This window comes from Leptodactylus fuscus, chromosome 6 (genome assembly GCF_031893055.1).
Source record: "Leptodactylus fuscus isolate aLepFus1 chromosome 6, aLepFus1.hap2, whole genome shotgun sequence".
In the NCBI taxonomy this organism is placed as follows: domain Eukaryota; kingdom Metazoa; phylum Chordata; class Amphibia; order Anura; family Leptodactylidae; genus Leptodactylus; species Leptodactylus fuscus.
The window spans coordinates 89,890,276-89,912,625 of NC_134270.1; the positions used below are offsets into that span (position 1 = coordinate 89,890,276).

General features: G+C 43.2%; 1 protein-coding gene across 2 annotated transcripts in view; it reads left to right on the top strand.

The window, feature by feature from the left end:
- The first annotated feature begins 617 nt into the window (after positions 1-617).
- ARFGEF2 (ARF guanine nucleotide exchange factor 2) overlaps positions 618-22,350 on the top strand; it is a 145,110-nt gene continuing 123,377 nt past the window's right edge. For both annotated transcript variants that reach the window (XM_075276751.1, XM_075276752.1), the window contains exons 1-5: positions 618-854; positions 19,367-19,397; positions 19,482-19,605; positions 19,829-19,975; positions 20,226-20,405. In XM_075276751.1, coding sequence (XP_075132852.1) covers positions 722-854; positions 19,367-19,397; positions 19,482-19,605; positions 19,829-19,975; positions 20,226-20,405 — 615 coding nt within the window. In that variant the 5' untranslated portion in view covers positions 618-721. The remainder of the gene's footprint in view (positions 855-19,366; positions 19,398-19,481; positions 19,606-19,828; positions 19,976-20,225; positions 20,406-22,350) is intronic.

Consider the following 22,350-nt stretch of genomic DNA (forward strand, 5'->3'; position numbering starts at 1 on the left):
TCTGTTCCTGCTGCTTCTTCTTGCACTGGAATTCCTCATAGGCTGTGATGTCCCAAGTCCGTTCCGCTAAGGAAGGGGACTTGGGACATCCCAATGATTGGCCTCATTGTTCACGTGCGGCAGGGACTTCTGCTGGGAGATAACAATGGAGCTGCAGGATTGGCACCAGGGCTAGGTGAGTACTTAAATCCCATTCCATCTCTGCTTACAAAATGCGGAGAGACATTTTTCAAACAGAAACCTAGCGGACCTCATTATAGTCTATGGGATCCATGGGTAACCGCTTTGCAAACGGATTGGGTATTTGTTTTTCAAGTCGCAAGTGGACCTGAAGAATGGAAACCTGAGTGCAAGTATGAGCTTAAACTTAAAAATAATATTTTAGCCTTGACAATCCCTTTAAAGACGGGGGGGGGGGGGAATTAGTATCCCAAATCGCCAATATAAAGCCATCTAAGCCTCCTTGTTCAGAAGGAAATTCCACTGAGAGAAAGTACACCCCTGGCCGGAAGAAGTCCTGTGCTGTCAGATGTGCCCGCCCACTGCAGCCGCTCGGACGTCAGCCTTCAGGATTAACCTGCACATATTAGTTTAGCGCCGTCTCCGGTTATGTTTGCCAGCATGGACTAGGTGGAGCCGTAAGAGGGTCATGTGACGGGTTTCAAGATGGCGGCGCAGTGCTGAGTTCCCGGTGCGGGTGGAGTGGCAGCTGGATCAGGATATGCAGGAGACAGGGGACGGAGATAAGACCAAAAGCATGTTCTTATCCCGGGCGCTGGAGAAGATTCTGGCCGATAAGGACGTACGCAAAAGCCAGAATTCTCCACTGCGTACGGCCTGCCAGGTGGCCTTAGGTAAGAGGTTACACGGCTTGTCACACTGGGGCTCGGAAAGATGTTTGTGAATGAACGTGTGACTAACTTATGAGAGGACTTGTGATGGATATGTGCATATCTTTACGTTAGTGTCCATTTTAAGATTTTTTTTTTTTTTTTTTTTTTTTTTTTAGTAAAGGGTCTCATGTGTTGTAGGTAATGGCATTATGTTCCCCCACATAACGTTTAGTAATTCGCATAAACCCATTTTCATTTGCGAACTCTGCATAGTACCCGACATGGTGTTTAGATCGAGCAGTTCCATTTCACAGAACTTACTCTCCTTTGCCTACATTTTCTATTTTATCATTATTCTCTCTGATCTCCAGCAGCTAAAATCCCAGCCCATACACTGCCTATTTTTTTTATTTTTTTTAACAGCCAAAATGACTCCCCGAACGGAAACCTATGCACATTAAAAACCAGTTACCTTAAAGAGGACCTTTCATCAGATCGGGCACATGCAGTTTTGTATACTGCTGGAAAGCTGACAGTGCGCTGAATTCAGCGCACTATTGGCTTTCCCGATCTGTGCCCGGTGTAAAGCGCTATCGGTCCCGGTACCGTAGCGCTTTACAGTCAGATGGGCGTTTCTGACACTTAGCCAGGGACGCCCTTCTGCCCAGCAGCGCCTATCGCGCTGTGCTGGGAGACTGGGGAGGAACGCTCCCTCCCCTCCTGATAATACTCGTCTATGGACGAGCTGTGTGAGCAGAGGGAGGGGGCGTTCCTCCCCGCTCACACAGCACAGCGTGATAGGCACTGCTGGGCAGAAGGGCGTCCCTGGCTAAGTTTCAGAAACGCCCTTCTGACTGTAAAGCGCTACGGTACCGGGACCGACAGCGCTTTACATCGGGCACAGATCAGGAAAGCCGATAGTGCACTGAATTCAGCGCACTGTCAGCTTTCCAGCAGCATATAAAACTGCATGTACCTGATCTGATGAAAGGTCCTCTTAAAGGGGTTGGCCACTTTCTGACCAATGTTGACAAACAAATGTACAATAAAAAGATATACAATTTTCCAATTTACTTTGTGTATCAATTTTTTTCACAGTTTTCTATATTTCGGCTTGCTGTCATTTCATTTTGTTACTTCTAGAGGATAAAACTCTGACCATGGTCATGTGCAGGGGCGTAACTACTGCTGTAGCAGCAGAGGCAGCTGCCACAGGGCCCGGGACATTAGGGGGCCCAGTGACAGCCGCTACTTCTGTGTTTTTGTTTTTTTAATAGGCCATTACTCCAGCCGGTAACGGGCCCTATTTACTTACTGATCCTCGCTGGGCCGGGATCGGTAAGTGACACCGCGGGCCCCACAAAGACTATTATTATACTGAGGTCTTTTCAGAACCCCAAGTATAATGGTTGGAGCCCTGAGAGAGGTAAGAAACATAAACACTGTTATTTACCTCTCCACGATCCGGGCAGGCCTCAGGCCTAGTTGTCTGACGTCACATAAACCCAGCCTGCGTCCCGGGTCATGTGACGTCATTGAAGAAGGACGACAGCGTCGGAGCCGGGGGACAGGTAAGCAACTTTTTTTTTTTTTTTAATGTTTTTATTCCCCCGGGTCTCCGATTATTATACTCTGGGGTTGGAAAAGACCCCAGAGTGTAATAAATGTTTATGGGTGTCCACATTGGAGTATAATACTGTGTGCAGGGGCCACTGAGGGACCTAGTTACGCCATTGGTAATGTGATTTACGCTCCATGGTCATGTGATGAGCATCATCACATGACCATGGACTGTAAATCACATGACCATGGCCAGAGTTTTATCCTCTAGAAGTAACAGAATGAATGACAGCAAGCAGAGATCTAGAAAACCATGAGGAATTGATACAGAAAGTATATTGGGAAATTTTAAATCTTTTTATTGTATATTTGTTTGTCAATATTGGTCTGAAAGTGGCCAACCCCTTTAAGGAAACCACACGGACCCCATAGAATATAATGAGGTCCGTGTGGTTTACGCTCGGTTTCTGCACGAAACATGTGGAGAGAAGTCCTACTTGCAGTACTTTTCTCTCCGCGTGGTTTGTTTGGAAACCATACGGACCCCATTATCGTCTAGTTTCCTAGGTAACCGCTTTTTAATGCATATAGGTTTCGATTCGGGGGTCCCCAAGTGGACTCTGCGAACGCTGATGGGGTGAATGGGGCCTTAGCTATCACTCCTGGTCCTGTCTGGCTTCCTGATTAGAGATGAGCGAATAGTATTCGATCGAATACTTCCCTTTGCATAGTTAGGGGGCGTTCACACTACCGTCATTGTCCGACAGATAGTGTCCGCTGCTAATGTCCGTTCAAAATCTTGCACGGACATTAGCAGCAGACACTAGCTGTGTCTGTGACATTTTTTTCATTCATTTAAATGGCGATTGGGTGCGTTGTTTTACACTCCATGCCTGTCCTTAAGTGTCCGTTCGTAAAGATGTCCGACTTTTCAAGCGGACAGAAGAAAACCTACATGTCGGGTTTTGCTGTTCGCTTGAAAAGTCAGACATCTTTAGGAATGGACAGTTAAGGACAGACACGGACTGTAAAACAACGCACCCGAACGCCATTTCAATGAATGAAAAATGTCACGGACACAGCTAGTGTCTGCTGCTAATGTCCGTGCAAGATTTTGAACGGACATTAGCAGCAGACACTACCTGTCGGACAATGATGGTAGTGTGTACGCTCCCTTATTGGTGTACTTGGTCGAATACCACGCAGTAAATATTCGTTTCACCTCTCACCTTCCCTGGCGCTTTTTTTTTTTTACAACAATAGGTATGCAGTGGAGGTATTTCATCGAATATACTTGCTCATCTCTATTCCTGATGTCATCTATGACGTCCACTTGCAGAGCCAGAAGTGTTGGGATTCTAGCAATGGACATATCACAGGAAGTTCAGAAATGCCATTTAGGGAAAGGTCATATGACCGGTCAAAGACCCTGCAATTGATGTAAAATCCAAAGTAGAAGAACATTATTATTATTATTATTATTATTATTATTATTTTTTTTTTAAATTGCAGTTAGTAACATGCACATAATAACTTTGACTGGATACCATAATAGCACTGACGTCTGTTAAACTGGAAAGCTAGGGTAGAGCTGCTATAAGATTCAACCCTTGAGTGGCATGTGTAAGGGTGCATGCACACTACGTAACGCCGGGCGTGTATGAGAGCCGTACACGCCGGCGTTACAGCAGGGCTGCCGAACACTTCCCATTCACTTCAATGGGAGCGCTCGTAAACGCCGCTGTTACGAGCGCTCCCATTGAAGTGAATGGGAAGTGTTCGGCAGCCCTGCTGTAACGCCGGCGTGTACGGCTCTCATACACGCCCGGCGTTACGTAGTGTGCATGCACCCTAAGGGAGTTTTATTTTTTACTCGGCAATCTACCTCAAGTGTCGAACCCCCCCCTTCCCAATGTGAAATGGGGCTTTGTACTAGCTGTTGCTACAAGTGATGTGGTACAGGACACCAAGCTTCCTCTGTGCTATAACTTCAGGGAGTTTGTTACAAAAAAACCATCTGCCACTAGACCATTTTTTCCAGTCATGCTCATAAGGTCTAAAAATGCTAAATTTATCAGTCTGTCACAATACTAGTCTATCTCAGTGATGGCTAACCTTTTAAAGGGGCTTTATCATTGGGAAGTGTCATTTTTAGATAAGCACATCCTTGCATAGCCTTTAGAAAGGCTGTTTCACACCTACCTTTAGTATGTAAATTGCTGCCTGTGTGCATTGTCTGCTCTATGTGTATGCACAGCAGAGACGAGTTATCAGCACAGCAGCCTCTGCTGTGCATACACAGAGCAGGCAGTGCTCGCACACTTCAGGTGCACAGTCTAAGCTCATTAGCATATGAATTAAAAACAGATTCAAAATCTACTGAGGCAATTTACATACTAAAGGTATGTGTGAAATAGCCTTTATAAACTCTAGGCAAGGATGTGCTTATAAAAAATGACATTTCCCAATGATAGACTCCCTTTAAACTTGGTGTTTCAAAATTCGTAAAAGCACCTAGCTTAACTCGGGTGGCATGTCACATCTAGAAACAGCCATAATTTTGTGATATTTGTAGCTCTAGTAAAAAAAAATAAAAAATAAAAATATATGTGTGTGTGTATATATATATATATATATATATATATATATATATATATATATATATTTATATTTCTGGCCCATCACACGGTATATAACCCCCTTTTTTTGCCATCACATGGTAACTTCATTTTTTACCCAGCACATGAACCCCCTATTTATGGCCCACACACACAGTATATGACCCCCTAACTCCCTACTCCGACATTGAGTAGTGGCCGATACTTTTTACTCTCCTGTCTACGCTCCAGACCTCGACGCTCTCTGCTGCCGCCTCCAGGGTGCTCTGTTGAAGAAGGCTGGACTCTGTACATACAGCGTCTCAGCGTTGTTCATCGTCATGACGTCAGTGTGACGCAGCCTAGAGGAGGCAGTGGAGGTCGGACAGGACAGGTGAGTGAAAAGTATCGGCAGCTGCTTATTGCAACAACGACATAATCTGCTGTATGGGTACATAGTGGGGCTTGGAATGGAAAGAGCTCTATTTGGCTCTTCGAGGGTGGATTTTGCTGGAATAGTTTTTGGGTGCCAGGTCGCACTTGCTCCTTGAGTACCAATACAATTGAAACCTTCAAAAGTAACCCAATTTTGGAAACTACACCCCTCACAGAACATATGAAGTGGTATAGTGAGCATTTTGACCCTACAGCTGTTTCACAGATTTTATTAACATTAGGATGTGAAAATGAATATTTTTTTTTTTTTCAATAAATCATCAATTTAGTTAATTTTTTTTTTTTTTATTTTCACAAGAGAATAAAGGAGAAAAAGCTCCCTCAAATTTGTTACACAATTTCTCCTGAACGTAATAATACTCCACATGTGGTTATAATCTGCTGTATGGGTACGTTATTGGGCTTGGAATGGAAAGAGTGCTATTTGGCTTTTGGAGGACAGGTTTTGCTGGTATATTTTTAACCCCTTCCCGACATCCGCTGTTACAGTACGGCGCTGCCGGGAAGGACTTCCCGCAAACTGTGTGCACACCATGCCCTGCGTGTGTCAGCCGTAACATACGGCTGACAATGCCCTGTAACACCTGCGGTCGGAACCGGGTTCGATCGCAGGTGCTAAACCCTGATATGTTGGCGTTCAACATGACCGCCAGCATTTCCAGGAATCAGGTCATAATTGTGCCGATCGGCACCCCCCCCCCCCGCGACGGTTTCTAGGGGTGCCAGTGTTGGTAGTGGGCAGCCCGGGGTCTGATCAGTGACCCCGGGTCTGCCCCATCACTTACCCCTCCACGTACCTGGTTGATACTGCCAGGAATGGAAGCTGTCATCCCGTGCGTCTGCACAGGGTGACTGCTTCCTGTGCTCTTCAATACACGTGTAACATGTGTATTGCAGCGTACATCTAGTGAAGCAGTGATCAGCAGATCACTGCTTTAATCCCCCATGGGGACAGGAAAAAAAAAAGTGATAAAAAAGTTTAAGTTTAAAATAAATTAGAAATAAATAAAGCCCCATAAATTCCTTTCCCATATAAAATGTTTTACTATGTAAAATAAAGAAAAATAGAAAAAAAATTACATATTTGGTATCACCGCGTCTGTAATAACCTGAACAATAAAATTAAAACATTTAACCTGAACGGCGAACATCATAAAAATAAAAAAACCCGTAGAAAACCGCACAAAATGATTATTCACCTCCTTTGCCTTACAAAATGTTCAATAAAAGTAATCAAATGGTCAGATGAAAACCAAAATGGTACCAATAAAAAGCAGAGGTCATCCCGCAAAAAATAAGCCCTCAACCAGCTCTGTCTACTGAAAAATAAAAATGTTATGCCTTTCAGAAGATGGCGATGCAAAAATAATTGATTTTTTTTTCCCCCTAAATTGAATTTTATTCTGCACAAATAGCAATGCATAAAAAAAAAATATATATAAATGAGGTATCTCCGTAATCATACAGACCTGCAGAATAAAGGTAACATGTTACTTATGCTGTACTCTGCACGGGGAAAAAAAAACAAAACTAAAAAGCAAATCCAGAATTGATGTTTCCTTTTACATCCCACCCAGAAAGAGTTTAATAAAATGTAGTAAATAAGTTACAGGCACCCCAAAATGGTGGCATTGAAAAGTACATCTAATACCACAAACACCAAGCCCTCATATGGCCACATTGCCAGAAAATAAAAATAAAAATCTAGCTTGTACAATGTGAAGACAACCCAAAAGTCGCCAAATCATTAGGACATAAGTGGCTGCGACTAGAAGGAAATGTATAAGCGGTGCGAGAGTTTTCAGGGGACACCCCATATTTAGAGCTTATGGGAGAGAATACACCAGCGCTGATCCCCCAGAATGCCCCTGTCACGGAGCAAAGGTATACGTCTTCCTCCGGATGGTCTTTTGAATCAACACGGACGCAAGAGGTCAGGAGACAACAGCAATTTATTGTAATCCACAAAGTTAGTAGCCGGCGGCGGTCACATCAACCGTAACAACAATAAGTCCACAGAAGTCACAATCCAATGATAGCTTTGGCTCCTTGGTCCTGTAACTAAATTCTGGCTCTCTACAGAGCTGTGCACAGGCCGGCTAACACTTACTAACTGCTAGCTACAACTATATACTACGACTGTTACACCTATATCTGTGGGTGGGAAGGGCTGAGTCACAGATCCTTCCCCCTCACCTATACCAAGGAGAGAAGACTCCCTGTCTACTATGGACAATGCACCGTCCAACATCTTCTTGGAGACACTGATCAGATTATCTCCACCCATTGTCCTCACTAGTTAGAGGTATTTGCATACAATGTGCTAACACACTAGACCCCAATCAGCCAACTACACATTGATGTATACAACAGGTTAGAGAATACATTCCACATGAAATATATATTACACATTGCCTATAGTATAGACTCTAACCATCCCGTGACAACCCCTCCCCCTCTCAAAACATGTGCATGACACAATTGGCCTACACAGGTAAATTGGGGAATGCACATCAGTCTCTATAGATCATATGTCCTCCGGCCCGGGATAACCCATCTGCGTTCTGGTGTTGGTTCCCTCGGCGGTGCTGAATGGTAAAGTTGTAGGGTTGAAGGGCTGGCATCTGGCAGAAAATCCGGTGGATCCATGTTGGCTTCTCCCTGAGCTTGGCTTCGGGTCACTGCTCCCACAAAGTGGCACTGTAGATTTCCAACATCGTTGCCTAACAGAACATCAGCCGGCAGCCCGCTCATCACACCAATTGTGCATCGTTTTGGTCCATAACCATAGTCAAGTTCCACGGTAGCTTTAGGAATACGTCTCCGAGTACCCCCTGCCAACTTGATAGAAATGCCAGGGCCCTCCTCTAGGGCCTCGGGTCGCACAACTCGGGGGTCCGCTACCGTTAGGAAAGCTCCCGAGTCCCGGAATCCAACAACTGTTCGACCATCCAGTAGGACCTCCTGCAAGTGCTTCCGCTGAAGGTTTGCGGGATGTGTGGCAGAAGGCTGAATCCCATAGACCCCTGGAGGTGGAACAGATGGGTCATTCATGGGGTCATCTGGAAATGGGGCCAAACTTTCTGTCCTAGGGGTGGTTCCCAGGTAGTGAATAGGCCGGGATGCCACGGTGGCCCGTGCCCCCATGTTAACAGGGCAACTAGCTTGCAAATGTCCAGGCCGCCCGCACCCAAAACATCTGCGCTCTAGCATTCTTCCAGTAGGTCGTTGTCTAGGGACAGGGTTGTTCATAGCTGGAGGCCGATGGGCTGGGGCAAAGGTAGAGGGGGAATTGTAATCCTGAGGCCGGGCACGAAAGGTGGGTGGCTGGATGAAGGGTGTCTGGCGGACTGTGGTAGTTTTCCGCTCCTCTGCAAACAACCTCTTCCACTGCGGCTTGATGGTCAGGCCCTCATCTGCAAGGGAAGCAGCTTGCTCAACTGTGGCTGGGTTCCGTTCCAGCACCCACTCACGGATCTCAGCGGGGCACTGGGAAAAGAACTGTTCCTTAAGTATGACTTGGAGGATCTTATCGACTGTGACAGCCTCCTCTCCTTCTAGCCAGCGCTTGCATGCTTGCTTCAACTTGTGGGCGAACATGTGGAAGGAGCTTCCCCCATTGTAAGACAAAGAGCGGAACTGAACTCGGTAGGTCTCTGGAGTGACTGCATAATACTTCTGCACCGCTCTTTTAATGGCCTCATAGTCCCGCTGATCACTAGGGTCCATGGCTCTGAGAGCTTCCGCAGCCCCATCTCGTAGGTGCCCCACCAGATACCGGACCCAATCCTTCTCTGGGACTTCCATCAGGTGGCACTGGTGTTCGAAGTCCTGAAAATATCCATCAACATCCCCAGCCGCTTCATCAAAGGTCTTGAAGTGTTTATGGGAGACATATGGTGGTTCTCTCACTGTTGGGCTGGGGGTCGACGTTTGATTATAATTCCTCATAGTTATCTCAGCCATTCGCATTTCATGCGCCATTCTTTCCTTTTCATGCGCCATTCTCTGTTCCTCCTTCTCCGTTTCCTGAGCCCTCTGTAATGCTCTACTCCTTTGCTCTGCAGTTGCTCCTAGCCCCAGCACTGCCAATTCCTCCTCATACAAAACAACCCATCTGCTCTTTTGGGTCTGTACCTGCCACTCCTGTATCTCTACTGTCTCCTGGGGGCAGCCCTCCTCATGGTCGCTTTGCAGGGTCATCTCCTCCAGTGCCTCGATCAGTTGCTCTTTCGTTCTTCCCTGGTAACTCAGGTTTAGTTCCCGGGCCCTTACTTGTAGACTTGCCATAGTCCAGTTCCTGTATTCTGAGGTTGTGGCTCCATTAATCGCTGCGCTGCTGTAGTCCATCTCGCTGTCCGCTGTTGATCCCACCGCTGCCAACCAGTTGTCACGGAGCAAAGGTATACGTCTTCCTCCGGATGGTCTTTTGAATCAACACGGACGCAAGAGGTCAGGAGACAACAGCAATTTATTGTAATCCACAAAGTTAGTAGCCGGCGGCGGTCACATCAACCGTAACAACAATAAGTCCACAGAAGTCACAATCCAATGATAGCTTTGGCTCCTTGGTCCTGTAACTAAATTCTGGCTCTCTACAGAGCTGTGCACAGGCCGGCTAACACTTACTAACTGCTAGCTACAACTATATACTACGACTGTTACACCTATATCTGTGGGTGGGAAGGGCTGAGTCACAGATCCTTCCCCCTCACCTATACCAAGGAGAGAAGACTCCCTGTCTACTATGGACAATGCACCGTCCAACATCTTCTTGGAGACACTGATCAGATTATCTCCACCCATTGTCCTCACTAGTTAGAGGTATTTGCATACAATGTGCTAACACACTAGACCCCAATCAGCCAACTACACATTGATGTATACAACAGGTTAGAGAATACATTCCACATGAAATATATATTACACATTGCCTATAGTATAGACTCTAACCATCCCGTGACAGCCCCTCTTCCCCATCCGTGTCATAGGAGCTAGTGGGAAAATAGAATGGGATTTGGTGTACCCAATTTACTCCGCACAGCTTATATATTCACTTCGGGGTTACTAATGCTCACTACATCACTTGATAATTTCTTTGAGGGGTGCAGTTTTCAAAACGGGGTCACTTTCTACAGGTTTCCACTGTTTTGACACCTCAAGGGCTCTATAAATGCGACATGGTTCCTGAAACTGATCATAGCCGGATCTGCCCCCTAAAAGCTCCTTGGCATGCCTTCCCTTCTGCATCTCGCTGTGCGTCCATATATTAGTTTACACCCACAAGTGGGGTACTATGGTAATTTGGAGAACTTGCATAACAAATTGTGGGATGCGTTTTCTCCTTTAACTCCTTGTGACTGTGCAAATTCTAGGGCTAAACGAAAATATTAGTAAAATCAAATTTGAAAATTTCACCTCCATTTTGTCTTAATTCCTGTTAAGCACTTATAGGGTTGAAATACTTGGTATATGTTGTTTTGGCTTATTTAAGGGGTGCAGTTTTGAAAATCGGTTGATTTATGGGGGGTTTTAATACAAGGGTCTTTCAAAACCCCTTCATAACTGGATTAGTCCCTTTAAAAAATGGGTTTTAGAAATTTCTTGAAAATGTAGAATATTGTTTCACTTGTAAATCTTATAATGTCCCTAAAAAATAAAAGGGTGACTAAAGTTTGATGCCGACATAAAGCAGAGATCTGGGACATGAGATTTATGATATAATTTTGGCGGTCTGATTATCTGTATGCAATGCACATCATTTCAAACTTTATAAAATGCATATGTTTCAAAATTTCCACCAAATCCACAAACATATCAACCAAAATTTACTACTAACATGAAGTACAATGTGTTACGAGAAAACCGTCTCAAAATCACTTCGGTAAGTTAAAGCGTTCCATAGTTATTGCCACATAAAGTGACACATGTCAGTTTTGAAAAATCGAGCTTGGTCAGGAAGTCAAAAAGTGCCATTGGCGGGAAGGGGTTAAGGTGCCATGTCTCATTTGCAGAGCCCTTAAAGAACCAATACAATGGAAACCCTTCAAAAGTGACTGCATTTTAAAAACTACACCCTTCAAGGAATTTATCAAGGAGTATTATCATTTTGAGCCTGAGTGCTTCCTGAAAATTAATGTAGAAGATGATGATTTTTAAAGAAATATGCCATTTCGGTGCCAAATGCGTTGAACCCACTTTGTATCAGAGACATTAAAACTATTGTGGGCTATCCCGGGTAGAAATAAGTTACATATGTGGATGTAAACTGCCGCTTGGGCACACAACAGAGTTCAGAAGGGAAGGAGCAGTTCGATTTTTGGTTTACAGATTTGGAGAGATTTTCTGGATGTCATGTTGTTTTTGTAGAGCCCTGGAGATGCCAGTTGATTGGAATTGCCCAGGAAGTGACCCCCATTTTATAGGGGCAATTTTAGAGTCTCTACAAATGTGACATGGCATCCGAAAAGCAACAATCTAAATCAGCTGTGCAAAAGTACATAGCTCTCCTTCCTTTTTGCACCCTCCTGTGTGCCCAAGAGGAAGTTTATGCCCACATGTATGACACTGGTGTAGTCAGGATAACGTGCTTAATATCATATGTGGGTATAAACTGCTTTTTGGGTACAGTCAGGCACAGAAGGGAAGAAGTGCTATTTAGATTTTTTTGTGTGAGAGCAGGGAAGGCTGATGAGTCATCAGCAGCAGCTCCCTGCTCTTACACACAGAGCAGAGAGTGCTCGCTGAAATTTCAGGTGCATGCAGGAGGCTAATTAGCATGTGAATGAAAGCTGCTCATTCAAAAACGATTGAGGCGATTAACATACAAATGGTATGTGTGGAATAGCCTTTCTAAAGGCTATGCTCATTTGTACTTGTTTATAAATTAGTTTTCCCAATGATAGAGCCCCGTTAAGACGACCACCCTCTTATCCAGACCACGTTTTTTGTGACAGGTTTTCAGTTTTTCATCTTAGCTATCTACTTTGAGAAGACCTCCTCTCTAAAAGACTATTTTTTTTCATGAAACATTGTGAGGTCGTCTTTAGAGGTTTCACTGTATATATGTATTACAATAAATAAACTCTTATATTAGATCCCCACGGGGTGTGGGGAAGTTACCTCGGTAGAAGCAGTGGTGTGGACCCAACCAGTCAGACAGGGACACAAATCTTGCAGCAAAAAATGGTTTATTTAAAAAAAACAAACAAAAAAAACCAAAACAGCAAAATAAACCTCTACATCAGACACAGGAAAAGCAAAATAAAATACAGCCTTAACTTCAGGGAAAGCAAAAACCTGCTCGTCTGAGTGCTAACTAAACAGAAAATACTTGGCTTACTACCAGCCACACAAATCGACCAAAAGCAGCACTGCACTGTAACGCAAGGCTCTTAGTGTCAGGCACACCTAGCCACTTCTTTTCCTCCCAGGATCTGTCCTGAAGAGCAGGCTCTTTTATGGCCCAGTAGTGAGCCTTTAATCCACACCTGGGCTGCAGTTTATTTAAAATCCGCCTTGGACCACACACATGTTAGGAATCTGGGGGAGATATACTGTGACTCTAACTCTCTGCTGGTCATCTTCTCACAAGGGGGGGGGGGGGGGAAGAGGGGAACACAGGTGCTGAGAAAGAGTTCTACATTTTATGGTTACAGGCTACAGTCAGAACATATACACCACAGCACAAAATATTTTATAGTCACATTGTTCAATGCTCATTAATTCATATGCCAATGTCTGATCTCCTGGTCTTGATGCACAGAAATGCTGTACACTTAATGGGGATCCATATACACAATATATAGGTATACCGTATGTGAACAAAAGCAATAACTGATACAGAGAGGCTAACGTGTTGTGGGACTTTTAAGGACCATGGATGTAGTCAGTGTCTGTATGCATGTAGGCGTCCTGGAATTCATAGAAGCAGAATAGCTGGCCACATGTGAAACTCGCCTAGCAATTGTGAATGGTGGATAAAGCGCAAATAGCGCAATATAAGAAAATTTAGAAAGAAGTCAGCCTGAGTATATAAAGAGGAATGCTGTCAATAACATGATCATTTGCAATGCCATGGTGTTATGTGCAGTGAGAGGGGACAGGGAAGCATAATGGCATCCTTTGGAGAATTCTTGCTCAAAGTGTGGTCCATATACTTGAGCCCTCAGGAAAACAATGGCAAACCACAGAAAACACGAGGCTGCCATGATGTAAACTTAGAATAACTGGTATTTTTATCCACTGTGTGGGGCCACTGAGGAGCATTATGCCGTGTGCGAGATTTGGGAGTATAATTTGCTGTGTGGGGCTCACTGTGGAGCATATACTATTTAGACTCTGTGGAGCATTTTATGCCATGTCTAGCCACAGTAGGGGTGCTGTGGAAGATTATACACTGTACTGAGAGGTCTTGCTTCTGATCCTGCTTCTTTGGTATTCCCTTTTGTTTACAGCCAGGACAGAGTATTTTTCCAACCAAGTTTGCTGCCCAGTGTTCCTGGGTTTATAGAGATGTATCTGCACCCCAGAAGGGTTAGAAATTTTTCACCTATTGGCCATTTGAGCCAGGTTCTTTTGGATGGAGTTTCCTGATTCTCTATTCCACTTTGAGGCTGCTTATTAAACCTTAATGGTGCCCTGAGTTTCTGATCTGCCTTTTCATTTCCAGTCCCTTGTCTCGGGCCCTCCACTACTGAGGTGGTTAGTTGCAAGTGTGGCTTTATTATGGTAATAACTTGATGTAATGTTGAACTGTGGAATGACCTACCTCTTTAGTTTGTCACAGGCTGCTTCAAAAACTGCTTAGATTTATTTTTACTGCAAAATAGCATTGATGGAAATGTATTAAAAGCCTTTCCTCTACTCGTCCCTTCAGTCTTGCCCATTTCAATCTCTTAAATTTAAGCCTTTCTTCCTCCTATTTTGCAAGCACCTTGGACCCCTTTACTTTGGGAGGTTGGGGCGCGTCGTCCTAGAGGTGTCTGCCACTTGTCATAGGGGGCTGCTGGTGGCTTATTGAAGTGGTGGAGTCCTCTGGTCATGGATGCCAATGGGAAATTGTCTAGGAAAGTGTGCATGCAAACAGATGTGATACCATCGTCCCCTCTAGTTGTGCAGTTCTATTCTTGACTGGCACCATGTGGACACTGAAGACATGAGGAGGTAGCTGTAAAGGCACTGTATAAATCGTATAGAGGGTAAGGTAGTAGGACTGTTTCTTCTCTGAGAGCGTTTCAGTTTAGATACACTGATTACTGGGACTTTTTGTGAGTCTTGCGTTAGGGGTCTGAGATGTATATAATGCTGCTCAGTTGTTTTTTTTTTTTTTTTTTTTTTATTTTAATGTGTGCTTTGGCGCTAAAGCATTGAAAAAGACCTCTAAATCTAGACCTTGTGGGCCCTGTTAAAAAAAACAAAAAAAAACAAAACTTAAGCCTTTTTTTTTTTTTTTGGTTTAAATGTAGATTGTGAGCACCATATAGGGATCACAATGTACATTTTTCTCTCACCTAAGTATGTCTTTGTAGAATGGGAGGAAATCCACGCAAACACGGGGAGAACATACAAACTCCTTGCAGGTGTTCCTGTCGGGATTCCTGGACTCCAACACTGCAAGGCTGCGGTGCTAACCACTGAGCCACCGTGTTGTCCCTTTACCTTACACCTCTCTGTCAATCTTGATTGGATAAGATTGTAGTAGACAAATCTCCTTCCTCTGTGGCCAGTATTAAAAAGAGAGTTCAGTCATTAAAGCTATATTACAGAGTTTTCCACAACACCTCCTCTCAGCACTTGTAGAAGGTGATGGAGAATCGGTATTCCTTTGATCTGAACTGGGCATCATTCTACGAAGATGAAACCAATTTCCTTTTATAAACTGCCAGATCCACAATGGATTTAGTGGGATAAGCCCTCAATTGTACAAATGTTTTCCCAGTTCATAATAATATCAAGGCTTGATTTAAACAGAAATGGAAAAACACTGATTAAAAATGTTTGCTTTCTTCCTTTAGGCTGATCTTACATGACCGTAATTTAAGACCGCAAATGGTCCGCAGTTGAGGGTTTTCAATTGCGGACCATTTGCGGACACATTATATTCAATGCGGCCTCTTACACCACCAGATATTTTATCCGTGGTGTGCCGGGCCGTAGAACATGTCTGTAATGGCCGTAATTCATGGCACTGCACGGACTCGCCCATAGAGTTCTATGGGAGAGTGCGGCAGTTTACGGGCATCTGCGGAGTCTATGTTGATGATCAGCAACTAGTGTTGCTGATCAGCAACTTGCGGACCGTAAAAGCATTACTGTCGTGTAAGAGCAACCCAAGACAATATATCTTGTCTGTGAGGACGACTCCTCATATTGGAATCAACAAGTGGAAGGGAAGATGGGGAGAAGGGAAAACACAGCCCACTATTCCAGGTTAAATCAAGAAAAAATCCAAAAAACTTACATTCCTCTATGTTGGTGGATTTCACGGATAGTTACTCCTCGGTCTGGAGAACTTCAGCAGTTAAAGAATTTTCGAAAAAAGGTATCCAGCAATCAATAGAATAAGATGATGTAAAAATTCAAGTTTTATTTTCTTCTATGACAATAAAAAACTTACAAAAAATCCATATTGTGCATGGCTATATCTGAATCACAAATAACGAGATAAAAAGAGCGTCTGGGCTGATGCATTTCTGAAAAATTGTTCCTTAGTCGTTATTTGTGAGTCAGATATAGCCATGCACAATATGGATTTTTTGTAAGTTTTTTATTGTCATAGTTTTATTTTCTTCTAATTTTTATATCATCTTATTCTATTGATTGCTGGATACCTTTTTTTGAAAATTCTTATATTGGAATCAAGCTGCCAGTGTACTCTCATTTGAGGATCTTGGCTCATTAGATGATACTCTTGATAGAAAAAGAGATACTGTATTTTCCGGTGTATAAGACGAGTTTTTAACCCCTGAAAACCTTCTGAAAAGTTGGGGGTTGTCATACGCCGGGTATAGTCTTCCAGGGCCAGCTGGAGATGGCTGGTGCTCGGTACCACTGTGACAGCGGTCGGGGAAAGCCTGGTTCCCTGACTGCTATAAATATTGTAAATGAAAAGGGGCCCCGGCATGTCGCCGGGCCCTTTTTCTAGAGACACTAGCCCTGGGAGGTGACCTAAAACAATAAATAGGTATACTCTCCTCTCTGGCGACTTCTGTTATGAGCCAGAGGCCTGTGATCGGACCCCAGCGGTCACATGGGGAACAGCGGCGTAATTTCCTTGCTGACTTTGAGGACAAGTATGTTTTCGCATCAGAAAATAGGTTTTCCAAGTATATCTCCCTATATTTGCGTTATGTCGATGACATTTTTCTACTATGGCTGGGCTCTGATAAAAATTTTTCCAACTTTGTTGACTATCTGAATATGAATGATTCAAATATGAGATTTACAGCTAAGATTGAGAGCAATACGCTTGAATTTTTAGATATGTTGATAAGCCCCCAACCAACACTGTCAACTGAAAAATAAAAATGTTGCGCCTCTCAGAAGATGATTGATTTATGTCCCCAAATGTGTTTTTATTCTGCAGAATTAGTATCGCATAAAAAAGTAATATAGACGAGATATCGCCATAACCGTACCGACCTTCAGAATAAAGGGAACATGTTACTTATACTGTACACTGCATAGCAAAAAATTCAAAAGGTAAAACGCAATGCCAATATTTATTTATTTATTTTAAATCCAGCAAAAAAAAAAAGAGTTAATAGAATGTATTCAATAAGTTGTAATAGATGTATTCATCTCGTCCCCGCAAACAACAAGCCCTTATATGGAAACATCACCAGAAAAATAAAGAAAATATAGCAATGTGAAAACAAAAAACACCAAATTCACCAAATTATTAGAACACAGCTGGCTGCGGCAGGAAGGGAATGTATAAGCTGCGTGAGCATATATCTGGGGACACCCCATATTTACAGCTTATGAGGGAAAAGACACCAGAAGTGACCCCCCCCCCAGAGTGACTCTCCCAATCATAGGAGCTACTGGGACATAGTAGGGAATTTGGTGTTCCTAATGTACTCCGCACAGCTTACATATTGACTCTTCACCATCCGCTGTACATTCTCATGAGGAAGCCAGTGGTTTGGCGAAATGCGTAGAGGTGGTCCTACTTGTCAGTGATCTTCTGGGCATTCGGCTGATGATCTATATCTTGTCACTATGACTGCAGGTAATCAATAGTACACATGTAACTATTTGGCTCTGTGTTGCACCATGGTTACCCTGTGATTTGCTAATAGTGCTATTTAAATGGGAATCATTTCCATGGTCTTTTTCTGTCCTTTATATTATAGCTATCTTTTGATGTAGTCCCTATTGTGTTCTGGATTATTGCTATTGTAGCATAATTACTAGGTGATATTTATGGGACCTTCATCTGAGATTACTTGTGTATATATAATCTTTGGGTGCATACTATATGTTGCAGTGTAGTATCCTTTCTATTGTAACTAGGATTACTGAGCCAGGATATTTGATATGTTAGCTGCCTGTAGTTGATAGTATGACAGATATAATTTTTTGACTATCTAGCTGAATGCCTTATATTTTCTAGTCTTTTGTGTCACTATTTGTGTTCTTTTGGGTATATCCATCTGCCCTGCTGTATTTGTTTTTATGGTATTTTGTTTACCAGATATAATAAAATATTTTTGATATTTTTATAGATATTGTGATTGTGATTTAATTTATTGGCTTACGCTTTTTCTGTGTTATATATACGGTAATACCCCTTGATACATTCCTCAGCAAATGCGACATGGCACCTTAAAACTACTCCAGCAAAATCCACGCTCCAAAAGCCAAATAGCGCTCTTTCCATTCTGATCCCCACCATGTACCCCTACAGCAGATTATAACCACATATGTAGTATTACCGTGTTCAGGAGAAATTGTTTAAACTGTGGCAGGGTGGCTTTACCCCTTGTGAAAATGAGGACTTTGGGGATAAAGTGACATTTTAGTCATTTTTCATTTACACATCCTAATGTTAGTAAAATCTGTGAAACAGCCAGGGTCATAATGCTCACTATACCCCTTGATGAATTCTGAGAGGGGTGTAGTTTCTAAAATCGTGTCACTTTTGGGGGTTTTCCATTGTTTTGGTACTCTAAGGGCTCTGCAAATGAGAAATGGCGCCTTAAAACTATTCCAGCAAAATCTGCTGTTCAAACACCCAGTGTCACTCCTTCCCTTCTATGCACTGCCGTGTGCCCAGAAATCAGTTTACACCCACATGTGGGGTATTTCTGTGCTTGGAAGAAATTGCAAGATAAACTGCCAGAGGCATTTTCTCCTTTAACCCTTTGTGAATGTGTTAGTGAAAAAACATGAAATTTCACCTCCATATTCTTTTTCTTATGAACTGCTTAAAGGGTTAACAAACATCCCAAATGCGGTTTTGAATTATTTGAAGGGTGCTGTTTTGAAAATGGGGTGATTTACGGGGGTTTCTATTATATAGTCCTTTATAATTTGGGAACTGAAGTGGTCCCTAAAAAGTGGTCCCTGGGACAGGAAAGGACTAATAGTACGATAGTATTGTAGGGTCTATCTGCTACATTGATGATATAAATAGATGGTGGGGTATTCTTGAATCCACTATGTTAATAACACTCCCTTCCTCTCTCCCACCCCTGCACACATTATCTCTTGCAGTAAGCTGATAGCTCTTTACTACTTCTGAGGCTAACAGCATTTCAGTATGGCACTTGATAACCCCTCCTACTGAAGACTGATTGCAGCCTGTTAAGACAGGACAGGTTTTTATCAGTATTGCGATATATTGTCGGATCTGCATCTAGTCATATTCTGTTATCCCAAGTGTTATTTTTTTTGTTTTTTTATATTTTGCAGGTGAAATTAAAGTTGAATTGGAACAACAGAAGTAAGTGTGACTTGTACAGCATCTGACACGTACTTTGTCTGAAGCTTTTCCATTTATCATGATTTTTCTTCCCTCATGCAATAGGGATAAATCCGCTCTGTCCTTCAAACCTAAGTTCATTGAAGCTGACAAATATTTTCTTCCTTTTGAGTTGGCCTGTCAGTCAAAGTCTCCTCGAGTGGTCAGTACTTCCCTGGATTGCTTACAGGTACCTATCATCATACATAAGGGCATGCAGACAATGTTTAGCTGACATGCACTTATATACTAGTTTGCTTTTAGGGACAGACTGCAACAATGTGTTCGGCCAGTAGAGGGTTTCATGCTGTCCTGCAGTGTGTAATTCTGGTTTAGATGCATGTCAGTGGACACTGCTGTGAGTACCATTCAACGTTAATGTGTAGTTATTCTTGCTCTTTTTTTTTTTGTAGAAATTAATTGCATATGGTCATATAACTGGCAATGCTCCAGATAAAGGTATTTTTGGAAAACGTCTCATAGATCGCATAGTGGACACGATCTGCAGTTGTTTCCAGGGTCCTCAGACAGATGAGGGAGTGCAACTCCAGATAATTAAGGTGAGACTTAAAACCCGCCCATGGTTGAAGTGCAAAAGATGGGCAGCTGATCAGATTGCAGCTCTCATTACTTCAGAAAGCCACCACCTGATTCGGCACTTTGGTGCTGATCATTTGTCTCCGTCTACCAACTGTGACAGTGACTTTATTCGTTAAGGTAAAATCTACCCATGATCTTTTACTTCAGTAACTGCAACGGGTGCATTATTAAGAGTAATATAATGTAAATGCATAATACTCTTTCTCCTAGGCTCTTCTGACTGTGGTCACCTCGCCATATGTTGAGATTCACGAGGCCACTGTCCTTCAGACGGTGCGGACATGTTACAACATATACCTGGCCAGCAAAAACTTGGTGAACCAGACCACTGCCAAGGCTACGTTGACCCAGATGCTGAACGTCATCTTTACACGCATGGAAGCTCAGGCAGTAAGATACAGATAAGGTTATGGGGCATTATAAATTTGTTGCTTAATTGGTATGTTGCTGAAACTGAGTCTAGGAAAAATGCTAAATGTATCTTTGCCCTTAACTGAGCATGTGTCTAGAGCTCAACACTTAAAAGAGCACGAAACACAAACTGTTAATGTGGTCAGTTGACTTTTCAAAATAAGCTCTGTGTGTGTACACATGAAGAGTAAAACTTTTTGGCCACTTATTGACTTGTATTTTGTGTTCACCTTTTACTTGTTTTATCGTTGATTTTCATTTCTCTGTTATGTTTCGTTCATACTTGAGCCTGGTATCCATTCGCTTGCAAACCGTATAAAAATAAATAACTGTTTGGTACAAAATGGATTCCAAACGATGACACAGTAAATACCCTAATCCAGGGGTGGGCAATTAATTTTCCCATGGGGCCGCATAAGAAATTGAAACTATGCTAGAGGGCTGCGCCACGGCAAATTTAGCTCCACCCACTTCTATGTTGACTCCGCCCATTTCCAATCATCTTTCCATGTGCCCCCACAAAGTATAATCCTCCTACAGTCACCCATACACTATATGCCTCCACATTATAATGTTCCCTTCCAACTGCCCCACAGTATTAGGTCCCTCTCCTGGTGCCCCAGTATAAACTGGTGGAAACTAGAGGGGACATGAAACTGGAGCAGCTGGAAGGGGACATTAAACAGTGGGAGTAGTTGGAGGGGGGCAATAAATTGACAGCTGGAGCGGGACATGAAACTGGGGGCAACTAGAGGGGGACATTAAAATCGGGAAGCAGACATTAAACCGTAGGGGTACCTGGAGGGTGACATTAAACTGGGGGCAACTAGAGGCAGACAGGTCCCCCTACAGCTTCCTCCACGGTTTAATGTCCCCCCAGTCTAAGTGCCCTCTTCATCTACCCCTAGTTTCATGCCCCCCTCCATTTCTCCCTCAGTTTCATATCCCCCCCCCTCCATCTCTCCCCCAGTTTCATGTCCTCCCCTCCATCTCTCCCCCAGTTTCATGTCCCCCCCCCCCCCCATCTGCCATCTCTGCCCTAGTATAACATTCCCCTTCCATCTCTGCCCCTAGGTTACTGAGACACACAGACACACACACACATACAGACACACACATAGACAGACACACACACATACAGACACACATATAGATAGACAGACACATATAGACACACACACACACACACACTCTCCACCCTGCAGCTCACCTTACATCTTTCAGTACCTTATGACACACTCACATGTCTCCATCTTCGGCCGGCACTAAGACACGCCCCCTAGACACGCCTCCCTAGCCGGACTTTGCCCAGGTTTGCCCTAATCTGTTTCTTTAGATGGATAATCAATGGATGTCTGTGAAAAAAACAGCCTGTTTGCTGTAAGATCCGTTTTTGACCAATCCATTTTCATGGTTTTACCTTCATCCTGAGCATCTGCAGAGGGAAAATGGATTGCAAAACTGACTACAACAAATGACGATCTGTTGTAATCCGCCTTCCATAGACCTCAATGTTTAACCCCCCCCCCAAAAAAAAACAAAAACAAAAAAAAACAACCCGGTTTTGAGGCAGTGCATTGTTTATCCTTATTTTATTATACAGACACAAAGTCCTGCAAGTCCAACTTTGGTCTCTAGTCAAAAGCGGACTCATGGCAATAAAGCTCAAAACGTACAACTGTGGATTTTTAAAAAAATCCCATTGTAATGAATGGGTTTTAAACAAACAGTTTCTAAACAGTTTTTCTGATCTTAAAGGGGTTGTCCCATCACAAGGATCATATCTATACTGCTTGTTAATGTGGATTTAGGACTTTTCCTAAATACACTGCTTCAGCGAAACTGCTTTGTTTGTCCACTATCTTACTTTAGTCAATTCATTGTTGACACAGCCCTTGACTTATCTGCTCAAAAGTCAAGTGGT